At 38.4% G+C, this 13,114-nt stretch overlaps 1 protein-coding gene across 23 annotated transcripts in view; it reads right to left on the minus strand.

Moving 5' to 3' along the window:
- Nucleotides 1–10,415, minus strand: part of ptprk (protein tyrosine phosphatase receptor type K) — a 121,414-nt gene extending 110,999 nt beyond the window's left edge. For 11 of the 23 annotated variants that reach the window (XM_055015840.1, XM_055015839.1, XM_055015842.1 and 8 more), the window contains exons 1-2: nt 10,121–10,414; nt 4,352–4,375 (exon numbers count right to left, since the gene is read on the minus strand). In XM_055015840.1, coding sequence (XP_054871815.1) covers nt 4,352–4,375; nt 10,121–10,202 — 106 coding nt within the window. In that variant the 5' untranslated portion in view covers nt 10,203–10,414. Of the gene's footprint in view, nt 1–4,351; nt 4,376–10,120 lie in introns of all 23 variants that reach the window. The other 12 variants (XM_055015830.1, XM_055015825.1, XM_055015824.1 and 9 more) reach the window with 3 other exon arrangements.
- Between the last annotated feature and the right edge of the window lie 2,699 nt (nt 10,416–13,114).

Consider the following 13,114-nt stretch of genomic DNA (forward strand, 5'->3'; position numbering starts at 1 on the left):
TAGCCAAGGGGACAATTATTTTTTCACATCAGGCAAGTGGGGCTGGACAGCATTTTTCCTTCTATAAATAAAATCAGCATTTAAAAACTGTATTTTCTGTTTTCTTGGCTTATCTTTGTCTTATATTAAAATTAGTGTGATGATCTGAAACATTTAAGTGTGACAAATATGCAAAAATAGAAGATATAATACTTTTTCACAGCACTATATAGAGGTACACTCCAAAATCAAAGTTGTTCAATTAACAAAAAGAATAATCAGCAAACATTGACTTTTTAACTATTGTGGCTTGGTAAGTGGTATAAGGAACCAGGCAGTGTTAAAACTTGCTGCAGTTTCATTTGATATTGATTCACTGGTTAAACAAAGGTGTTATCATTTTTGTTAGATGTGATTTGTGCATACTTGAATTCTGCAGAATATCCTGTCAGTGAAGCAGAAAGTTACACCAGATAGGTGCAGGATACATTATGATTGCAGATGTCAGTAGTTCATGATCACAATTATCACCTACTTATTAGCAGTGTTCAATTATATTTTATTTACACAAACAAGGATTGCTCTGGAACTGACAAGTAAGTTTACATATTTACATATTAAGAATGTTTTCCCTGAAGTATTGTAAATTGTGTTATGTTAAACTTGCAACACGAATGGAATACAACTGAAACATAATGTAAGACTTATTACAGGCACTGTTAAAGAAATCAAGGCTGAAATGAACCAGTCAGAAAACTGACAGACAGATGTTCAACATTTAAATGTCTGCCTTCAGACTCACACAGCCTGTCTGCTGGGGTGATTGACTGTAGGTGCGTATTCCCGATCACTGTCAGGCTGACCATGTGTCTGCAGTCATCTGCAGTAAGGAGGGACACACACAAGCTGGCAGGCAGGCAGACAGACTAAACGACAGATTAGGGTGGGAGACAGACAGATTTGAAAAAAAAAAAATAGTGTAACATCATTTGGAGGAAAAAGATAGCTTGGGAATATCTGCTAGAAGATTTAAATCTCTGCTCACACAGACAGAGGACCAGGAGTGTGGTGATGTGAAGATACATAGTCAGGATGGAGATGATAATCTTAATGGACTAGGGATCTATCTGTAAGCCCGATTCACACACGCAGGCACACACGCACACACACACACACACACACACACACACACACACACACACACACACACACACACACACACATACATGAGAGTTTATGTATCTCGAAAGCTTTCTTGCATTTTTGATCTGAAATCAGCTTAAAGCGAAGAGGAGAATTATTGGAAAGCGATGCAAAGACAGTAAAAATAATGTTTAATATCAGGCCATACATACAGTAGCCAACTGCATGTGTGAAAGTGACTGTCGCAGGATTTTCTGTGGGAATTTATCATGAGATAACACACAGAGATCAGGAATGAGCCTTTCTGTGGTATACTGCACATAGATTGCTTATGGCTATTTGTGTGTGTGTACATGCGTGTGTGTGTGTGTGTGTGTGTGTGTCCATGTGTGAGCATGCACTGTAGCTTCATGACAGATGTCTTCTTAACTGGACTAATGGAAAACAGTGCAGCCAGTGCCCATAGCTACATACATAAGCACACACATAAGAGCCCTTTGGTTATCTGGACCACCTAAAGGCTAACGTACTTATGTATCGGCACACGCCCAGTTGGGTTGTCACATTTACTCAAAATAAAGGCAAACCACAGCCTACAAAGACGTTTTTCTCTCCCTTTTGAACTAATTCTGATATTACCTGCCACTTTAGAGACCCTTTCCTAACTTCATTAGCTAAGTCCCTTTAATAAAGCTTTGAAGGTGACAAAAATAGTCCATGGAAGACACTAAAAGACACATATTAGACAAACATCGAATTTCTCTGTTTTAAGATCATTTTAAGACAATACCTTAATACTGAGGGTGAATTATAAGAGGCAAGAGAAGTTGAGGAAAAGCAATGTAAGAGATTTATTGCCAGTTTCACTTTAACCATGAGCCACCAAAAGTGTCAGACATTTGCTAAACATGCAGGGCAATGGCAAGGCTAGATTAAAGTAACAATATAAAAACTGCAGATTTTTATGTTGTTACTACTAGCCTTGTCATTGACATCTGGCAGGATCAGTTCTTCAACTTTAATTTATAAAGTTATAAAGCTATAAGCAGGTTCATATCAACTGTATAAATAATATATACTGTTGTATTCTTGAGTCATTGATCATTCTAATGGCTAAATTATTAAAGGTTTCATTGACTTTTTTGTAGTGCACCTTGCATAACCTAGAGACCCCCTCCACAAATATCACTACTACAATAAAAGATGAACTCTCTTGGAAAACATGCTAAAATATTCAAAACTGGTTGTAAAAAATGTGAATAGTTTAAGGAATTTCAGAAAAATAAACATCAAACATTCACAGCTGCATTATGCTTTTAAAATGGTCAGAGTACAACAGTACCATTAGCTATTAGTTTTGAATTACAGGTTTTTAGTAGCCTTAATATTGACTTTATAGTGAGTTTTTTAAAGAGTTAAGCCAGGATTATACTCCCCTGCAGACACGCAGAGACAGCTGTGAACACCATGGAAGCATAGTTGCTTTAATCATACTATTTTATAGTAATCTTGGAGGACGTATTCCAGACACTACTGCTAAAAAGACCTTGTTGTATAAGAGCCATTGGAACAGACCATATGGTCACAACAAACTGGAAGGTGTATGAATGTCCGCACAGATTCTTGCGTATGGCATCTCATGACAAACTCTCCAGGATTCACATTCTAGGGGACTGTCATAAACGTGGTTGCATGAAGCATGACAATAACCTTGTTTTGTTGATGTGGGAGAAGTATATTCCTGATAAGTTAGACAAATTCACAGTATCTTGTGTTATAATCAGTATTGTCTTACATGTCTAATATTTTCTCTAAAACACAACACCTTAATTAGTCTTTACCGTTACAAACTAGAAGGGGGAGGGAAGTCCTCCATCAAGGCCAATGCACTATCTTGCAGTTTACCTAAATTTAATGGGTTCTTCCTCTTCCTCACCTCTGCTCCAAGTTTCGTGAACTTCAGTCTGGCAGATTCCATAATTTTTCTGGCTGACAAACAGACAGATGGCACTGAAAACATACCTCTGCCTCGGCTTCCGCCTTGCCAAAAAAATTCCCTTTGCATTTAAAGTAGTCACAAAAAATTCTCTCTCAGGGACTGAGTTGAGTGAAATCTACTGAAATTACTATGAGCAGCCAAAAATATTTTCAACAACTTGTCGTGCTTAATATGAATTGACAGTATTTCTGCCTCACTGAGCTTTCATTAGGTCTACATTATTTTACTATTAAATAATTTATCTTGGAAAAATAGCACTCTAAGCCAAATATTACTTTTAAAGGATTGACCAGAATATGTGGTTTTGTGTAAAATAATCAAGTAATATTGATTTACTTTGGTCTTAGTTCTTTTGATTTTGTCATAGAAAAGACTTATGGAATAACAGACTCTACAGTTACACAGTGATTTCACGGTCTCTCTGCAGTGTGACGAGTCTGTGGTAGATATTACAAAGTTGTCACTATCACAACAAAAGCAACTCCCATAGAAGAGAAGAGAAGAGAAGAGAAGAGAAGAGAAGAGAAGAGAAGAGAAGAGAAGAGAAGAGAAGAGAAGAGAAGAGAAGAGAAGAGAAGAGAAGAGAAGAGAAGGAACAAAGTTAGTCAGAGCTCTTTTATTAAAGATCAGGCTCAACTAAACAAAGAACACCTGGAAACTTCAAACCTCCAGACAGCTGTCCAACTACACAAATACATAAACACAGGAAGGGAGACACAGAAGCAAATTGCAAACAGATTGACTGACAGTGTGGCAGAGTCACAAAGACAGGCGATAGCAAACCAGTACTAGAGTGCTTAAAATATTTCATCAATTCATTTCAAGTTTGTCACTGTAGAAATTATTTTCAGGGCAAAAATAACCGTTGGCATGATTTGAAGATTTAAAAAGCACTGGAAATCATTCAAACATTTAAGGAAAAAACTAGTTTAACAATAAAACAGTTTGCACTTCTACTAAACTTTTTCATCAGTTGTACTGATGTGTCAATGTGGGTTTGCTAGCAGGTGCCAAAAATAATGAATGAGCACAGAGTCCAAATGGAATGGTTAGTGAGAACGCAGCATCTAAATGATGGGATGACAATGGTTACAAAACTAACAGATCACCACAACAGATGTCTACACACTAAAAAAAGTTAAGGTGAAGACTATGGAATAATTCAGACAACACTACACTAAGGACGATGAAAAATGAAGCTCAGCCCTTGGCTGGTCAATCGTAACTCACCCTTCTCAGCACGCCCCATGTGAGCTGGGTCCAGCAGAAGCAAAGCAGAGAATAATAAGACAGAATTAGATTGGAAAGCATGCATAGGTTGCAAATAAAAGAGAGACATTTCATATTTAAAAGGGCATTTATCAGAAGATCCACAAAAGATTATACTCTTTAAATAACTGGGCTACAATTAATAATGATTTCATTATTTTATTTTAATGGATTATTCTACTATTGTCTCACTTAAACCATTAATTTTTGTCAGTCTTTTTTTGGTTTATAGAATGTTAGAAAGTTAAAAATCTAAATTTCATAATCATAAGTCCAACGTTGAGATATTTAATTCACCATCACAGAAAAAAAGAGAACAGTGGGAAATCTTGACAAATGAGGGGATAGAACCAGAAAAAAATAATGAAGCTGAAGAAAAACAGAAAAGTAGAAATCCAGAACTGTGCCTTGACTGCTATTATCCTCTATTTACCTTTACCCCAAACACAAACTTTAACCTCTATCCAACACATGTCTGACCTCAGTGTTACCCTCTGCTGCAACTAACCCTAATGCTAACCCCAAAAATAATCCTTTTCCCAGGACTGTCTCCACCTGTCACCACGTCTTCCAATCTCACATGTAGACACCAGTCACATTTCCATTGTGTATGTCATTATTACACATGCTATAGTACACAACTGGTACTGAGGCTGCTCACATCTGTCTATGTGAGAGTGAGGGGAAAGTGTGTGTGTGTGTGTGTGTGTGTGTGTGTGTGTGTGTGTGTGTGTGTGTGTGTGTGTGTGTGTGCGTGTGCGTGTGCGTGTGCGTGTGTGTGTTTGCACTGTAATGTAATTAATCAGCTGTGAGTGTTGATTACTTAATCTGTCATTAGCCAGCCATGTGCATAGGGGTGTGTGTATGTGTGTGGGGCAGCAGTGATTTTCAAGGCCCTCTTGTACCAACAGCTGTGACCAGAGCCAAACAGGGCAGAGCAGAGATTGATGATACTGGACTAGTATCATCATTTATCAGGGATGCGATTTTGCAGGGATTTGGGATTTGTTTTGGGTGCGTTGCCTCTCTTCATTTCCAGTGGAACTTTATCATTTTCTTGGTTCTCTTTCTGTTTGTTTGACCGACAATGTACACCCATCACATAGCAGTACTAAACGTTTAATGTTGACCAAAGCATTAGGTACATTTCCACCCACCTGTTTTTATGTAAGTTTTCGAATTGTGCACAAATTATTTGAGTAGATAGTATCAAAGCAAAAGTGATATAGTACATATCAGCTTGCCTAAGTGTAAAGATTTCATTGTCCAAAGAGTACAGGAAAAGAAAGATTTTTTAAACACACCTTAATGTTGCATTACTTACTTCTGCTTCTTAGTACAACACGTTATGCCCCGCTTCCACTCCCTGTTATAGGCTTCTAATCCAACACAATGCTCAACAAATAAAGAACAAAAAGAGTGGGTGTGCCTGGCTGTTAGTAACAGCCCTGGTTCAAGTATAGGCAGACACCTTTTGTTTCTCCCTTGGTGTGTCAAAGTTCAGAAAAGACAATTTCATTTATTAAAAAAATCAAATATCATCTTATTTGGGAAGCAGCCATTCAATCACAGCAAAAAGGGAGTAGTTAATGACAAAAGTCATTGGATGGCAAAAAAACTGCAATCAAATGCTATGATTTATTAGTGTTAATGAAGGTTATTATATTTAACACTCTTGTTATGTCCTCTTGAATGGGTTTACATAAAGCTAATGTAAACATACAGTTATTCATATTTCATTTCATGTAAATTTTGAAAAAAAAACCTTCAAACTTGTGCAACTTGCACAGAAACAAAAAAATGTTTCTTGCATGACAACCTGTTACAGTACATACTTTAAAACCATATTGTGTGGAAACCTGAATCACAACCTGTCAATCATGTTCTCAGTTTTCCTCATTCATCTTAATGTTTAAACAAGAGGCAAGGCGGCACTGCCACTATGTGTCGCTAATCCATTTTCAATACAAAACCTCAAATTCATTCACTCTTAAACGCACACATGCACGCAGTCTAATGAGGGATTAGCTAATGAATTCTCTCAACAGATTAATTACATATTACAGAATTCATCCCCCAACAGCTAAAGAAATAAGCCAGTACTTTCAAAGAGATGGATTTTATAAATCTATCACTAAATTGAAATCCATAGAAACATATTGGCTGTGAGCAAAGGGATGTTTGATTTGAGGAGAAAACATTAAGATGGATCTGAAGGACTGCAGACTGAGGCATTACTTTTAACGAGAAAATAAATAAAACCGCCTTTGATTTGGTGCCATTTTACATGGCATGAGTAGAATGAGAAGGCATTTTCGCATGAATCTAAATGAGAGGCAAACATTGCAGATGCTCCTCTTTGTACCACTGTACTCCAGAGGGCTTAAAAGCATCGGCTTCCCTCTTTCTCTTTAAGTGACAGCAAAGCACATGAGCTGACACACACATTTGCACCATACACACTCACAGAAGACATGACCGATTCACACACAGACACACGGACACACACACACACACACACATGCACTCCCCCCTGCCGTTTTCACAGTCTCTTGAGTGGAGGAGATGCCCACGGCCAAAAACCATTGGTTTCTTGTTTCCTCCCCACTACCACTCTGTTTCTCTTGCCTTTTTCTATTAAAATACACAATTTTATTTCATCTTCTAAATGGAGCGGAAAAGTAATTATAATAAAACCAACTTGGTTCTAATGTTCAAAATACTAAAATAATTTACAATTATAATTAAACCAGCTCAGATGTTGTGTTCAGTGGCAGCGGCAGCCCTCTAATTCTTCTGAAGAAACTGATGGAAAACAATTATTTCACTTCATTAAGATTAAAGACGCCGAGAATCTGTGTCACAACTCGATCAGAGAGGAGACAGATTTAGAAAGTTGTCAAATTAACATAAACTCAGTTACTGACTTTGTAAAGACAGCAAGACACACACTCGTTCACATTTATTACACTGACTTTGTGAGTGATTAGCCAAAACAAAGCTGTACAAAACAGCATGATAAGAGACGGCAAGAAAGAGGCAGATTTATATAAATGCCTTAAATTATGGTTTGACTTTCTAATTGGAAAGCTATAACAGATAAAAATGGAAATGAGGCAAATTTAAAGAAAATAAATCTTAGCATAGACTCATAATGACTTCTTTAATGTGTGATGGACAGTTTTAAATGCCTGTCACTGATATTTCTTGTCCTTGTGAATGACTGAGTGCAATAATGGTGCAGAACCCAAACACACACTTCCTCCATTATTGACATTTGATCTAATAATTACCATGTTTTCTTAGTGCCAGCTCATATTGGCTGCATTAATTATCTGCCTACTATCAGCCTCATCATTAGATATTTTATTGAAATGATCAGATCAAAGTGCTGCCACTGATTTTTAAAAAAAGACAATGTTATGAAATAAACTCTGCCATGTTCCTTGCACATACAGTATATCTGCCCAAGACACAAGGTCAGGTTATGATTGATAAATTAAACTTTCACATTTAAAGCATTTCAAAAAAAAACTACATGGAAATTTATACATAAACTGTGTATGTGCATTGAAATTAAACAATTCTTTTACCTGAATCTGATTTACTAAAATTATTCTCACTAAGCACTTCATGCTCTGTATGCAATGCAACCAGCTACAAGTTCTCTTTTCTAGCTCTTTTCCATACTGATAGCCCATGTCCCACGCTCTGTAAAGCAGCATCGAGTCACTAGTATTTACTTGCAAATTAACAGCACTCAAATTCCCAAAGAGGCCTCAAAGAAATTCCACACATTTGTTACCCTGAGGACCAAATGGCCTCAAGGGAGGGGAAGAGGGGGATAGTTCTGCTGGATAGGGTGGAGAAGGAGTGAAAGACGGAGGTAATAAAACGTTCACAGACGCAGTTGGAATTAATGTGTAATTTCAATGTAGATCATTAAAAGGCCTAGGCGAATTCTGGAGCAGAAAATTACGTTTTTCTACTAGGTCTGATTATCCAGCATATAACTGGAGCGTAATGCGTCCCCTAATACAACCGTGTGGTTTTAGTGTGAATTTGGAGGTCAGCTTTCAAACAGCAGTGTCTGTCTTACTCTTTCTCTATCGGAGTTAGGAAACGGCCAAGCGCTGAATGCGGAAATAAAACGCACAGCGGCCACGCAAACAGGGACAGGTACGGACTGCTGCAGGGGGCTGCAGAAAACACGAAGAGTTTGTTTTCTCTGGTCCGATCAGTCCCGCTCTTACAACACGGCTGGAGCATAACTTAAATTTGTTTCGGGGACTTTTGCAAAAGCATTGTCCCGGAGATCACCAAGCAGATCTGTTGCAGTTTTCGTAATAGTAAATGCGCTACGTGTTTCGGACAACACCGACAAAAAATGTTTGTTGAGGCTCACTTTGCGATGCGGGTTAGTGTTTAAAGTAGGGTCCGCAAACAATCCGAAGCATAAATATGGACTTTAAAGTTACGGTCACTTCATTTGGGCCATTGCACGTCGTTAAACTAATTTGTGTTTAGATTTCAGGCTTTCCTTGCTGGCGTAGTCTATAAAATCCCATCAAACAAAATACATTTCTAGTTTCATACATATGGAAACTAGTGTTGCCCGTGTACAGAAAATACAACCGGTCTTTTTCATCTTTATTTTTACGTGAAACGACGCAATGCCAAAACATTTTGCCTTCCTCAACAGGCGATCGCGGTATGGGCTATAGTTCCAACCACCGGGTTTTACTGCATGCAGCGCGAATAAAGTTGGAGCAGAAGAGGCTCGTTTGGTCTGCAAAGAGACAAAAGCTGACGGCGCTTGAGAACCGAACCGATCATGGGCTCGTAAAAGTACCACATTCCTCGATAAATTACAAGTTCGCTAGCATACATGACGATGGCATGTAAGTAACAGCTTGTTGTCTTTACAGTAAAGGTCAAAATAAAGATTTATGAATGCCGTAACGTAAAGTGCAGGATCGCTGCAACACAAATAATATTCATAGGTCTCCACTGTCATATTACATCGATATTATAGTTATTAGACTATCACCGTGCACACAGTAACTTTTTCTTCATTCACGTGCTGCTTTCGAGACTGCGTACGGCTGAAAGGCAAACGATGTTTCTGCACACCGCTCTGCCTAAAATAGCCCTTATATTAATAAGCGGCACCCCGGTGTATGTTATCAGTTTCAGATTACTTGCGTTAAACAGCACGTGTGCAGACAGATTGTGCTTTTGTCCTTAAATCAGACCATGTTTTCTAGGTTTCTAAAGGTCCGAAGTCTTGCGATGCGATGTAAAGAGCCAGAGAGAAATGCAGCAACTTAGTTTGAGATCTTAAAGACGAGTAACAATCAACGCACCGGTCCCTCTTTACTCATCTGTAAACTACTTAGAAAACAGGTTGAATTGAAACAAGCGCAGACCCATGTTGGCTTAAGTACGGCTTATAGGCATCGAAAAGGGCATGTCATATTTAAAGAAGGACAAAAAACATCTTCAGTACTCAAAAATATCCATCTCACATCCGACATCATTTAAAAGCTGCCTGGAAGCCATAAAACAGGCACGACGGCACATTCTCAGCACGGAGGCTAACTTTTCTCCTCCACCTAAACACACCTGTCAGGAATTCGTGCGCAAACAGAATGAAATTGTGGTCTAAACTTTTCCTTCATCATATTGACATACTGTACACCGTCCCTTTTATCGTCTAGTCGCACTTACCTGTTGGTATTTGGCCGCAGACATGATCAACTGCCGAAAAGACAAACAGGAGTCCCAGGAGCACAGGGAAAAGTGTATCCATGTTTTAAACTGCGATCGTGCGAGAGTCTGTAACAGTTTCGCCCCCTGAAAAGTTTTCTTCCTGCGACTTTTCCTCCGTCTTCGGTCTTATTCTTCGCTATATGGTTATTATTCCTGGTGTAGTTTGGGATTCAACCACCCCATTCTCTCCTTTCTCCCGTTTCTCTCTTTTCGCTTCCTACGGGCTCTCGCGGACACTACACTTTGTTTCACGCGGAGGGAGTGAGAGAGAGAGAGAGAGAGGCGGAGAGGGAGGGTGCGCGAGCACAGCAGGAAAGTATGTGACGTCACAGGGCAGGAGTTGATTAGAAAAAAACACAAATTAAGAACCAATTCCGATAATTAAGTTCATTTCAATTTGCCATACATGGAGGTTTTCACCGGGTTTTTTTTTTACTATAGATATTTTTTTTAATTACTGAGTAACGCTTTAAGGGACATTCCAGAATTATAGGGCATTTGGGCTTCAAAATTTTTGAAAACTAGACCTCCTCTTTTACACTTTTTTTGCTCCATACTCATCAATGACAGATAAACTATCAAAGGCTTGATTGATTCAGTTTACACATCAGTGGTAATTTTTTTATTGCTACTCTAATCACAGTAACAGGGTTGCTAATCCATGCTAATGTTAGCTTTTCCTCAGAAGTAGAAGCTAGATATTTAGCTAGCTGTTACTGCTGACCAAGAGGACAAACTTGCTGATGGAAAACTGTAAAGAAAACAGTAAAAATAATTTGTCTTATCCTGATAATTTGCATAACAGGGTTGCACGAGGTAGAGTGAAACATTCAATCAAGGCTGACAATGTTGTGAAAATATGAAAAATAGAAGAGAGGACATAGCTTTGCTCTACCCATTCTTTTGGAAAATTTTGATGATGTTAATTCCAGCATAACGTGTGATTTGCTGCTTTCTTCTTCTTCTACCAGCTAAAAAGGCTATGGTAACAGAGTTGTTGGACACATGTCCCATGCATGATAATTTTTACTTAAAATATTATGGTGATTAAAAATGTTCCCACAATTACAAGAGCCATCAATGAAAAAAATAATAATACCCCAAAAGAAAGGACATTTAAATGTCATTTTAACTGTTTTATTTAAGATTCAATTTGGTCATCAGTGGGGTGTGACAAGAGAAAAATGGCATTTTAGGGGGAACTTCAGACTTATTTGGTATTTTTGAAAATATTTTCAAACATTCTTTACTCCTATTTGTTTTTTTTTTTTTTTTGATTTGATCTCAGGACAAGGACATTTACACAACAGCTGCATGTTTTAGTATTTTGTACATGGATTATTTGAATTGGATGGGACATAAAATGTCCTCCGATTCTTGAATGACCCTTATAACATTTGTGCCAATAAGCTATGTTTGAATTTTACACTCAAGAAACTGCTGGCTTAAAAAATAACCAAATCTAACCTCAAAGCTGGGTCACTATGGGACAGAAGGAGAACAAGCAGTGCAGTGTCTGCAGTACAGGAGGCTACATGTTCATCACCTGAGCCTGTACTGGGATAGGATCTACTATTAAAGCAGGAGATTAAATTCAAGTTGAAAATTCCACAAGGCTTCAGACAAAATGGTTACCAGCTGACATTTTACCTATTTGTTAAAGTTAGCTTGTGAGTGCCTAATATAATATTGCTAGCAAGAATAAAAAACAGTGACCCACAACCACCATCATGATCCCAGAATGTTTTGGGTTTTTTTTTAATCAGGAAATGAGTTTAAGACTATGCTGTTACCACAGTTTATTAGAAATATAGGTCAACTAATTATGCTACCCTAACATTAAATCCTGCCCACTGTGTGTTATGTGAATCTCTGACAAAAAGAGAAGCTTCTAGAGGGTTCAACAATGGACGAGCTGAAAAAATGAAAGAACCAGCGGCTGGGCCAAAATAGCCCATCCAGCTGATCGGCTTCAAATTGACGGCAAACAACCCCTTTTACCCAACATGAACAACCCAACAGTGTTTCAACACTTACCCCAAACAACACAGAATTATGACCCTGCATTATAAACAAGACTATCTTCTTCCAGAAACAACCCAGCACTTTTTGAAGTGTCATTTTTTTTGAAAGGGAAAATGAGCTGGAAAAAAAATGGGGGAGACACAAGAATTATGGAATAATTACATTGTTATTTTTATCCTTTTTCATTTTCAAATTTAATGATTTACAATATGCGCACTTGCTTTTTGTCCCTAAAGGACAGCAAGTCCTCCCAATGAGCCCGTGTAGTCCCCACAGCATGAAAAATACAAGTTGCATAAACTCAATAACATAAGACATGTTTACAGAGCGGGGGCTGCACAGTGGCGTAGTGGTTAGCACTTTCGCCTTGCAGCAAGAAGGTCCCTGGTTCGCGTCCCGGCTTTCCCGGGATCTTTCTGCATGGAGTTTGCATGTTCTCCCTGTGCATGCGTGGGTTCTCTCCGGGTACTCCGGCTTCCTCCCACAGTCCAAAATTATGCTGAGGTTAATTGATTATTCTAAATTGCCCGTAGGTGTGAATGTGAGAGTGCTTGTTTGTCTTTGTATGTGGCCCTGCGACAGACTGGCGACCTGTCTAGGGTGTCCCCTGCCTTCGCCTGAGTCAGCTGGGATAGGCTCCAGCCCCCCCCGCGACCCTAGTGAGGATTAAGCGGTGTATAGATAATGGATGGATGGATGTTTACAGAGCCCTGTTCATATATGTTTATGCCATATAGATGGAGCTTTTTTTTTGTTGTCATTTTAGCTTGGCTATCTGAACTGATTGGAGTAGAAGTGAAGAAAACAAAATACAATGGAAATGGAGAGAGAGGGAGTATTTCTTTGTTTTTGTTTTAAGTTGAACAAATTTATTTTGGTCTGACCAAAGAATGTATTCCTGACTTTTATGAGGTTCTTATCATGTTC

The sequence above is a fragment of the Amphiprion ocellaris genome, chromosome 12, assembly GCF_022539595.1.
Source record: "Amphiprion ocellaris isolate individual 3 ecotype Okinawa chromosome 12, ASM2253959v1, whole genome shotgun sequence".
Taxonomy (NCBI): Eukaryota; Metazoa; Chordata; class Actinopteri; family Pomacentridae; genus Amphiprion; species Amphiprion ocellaris.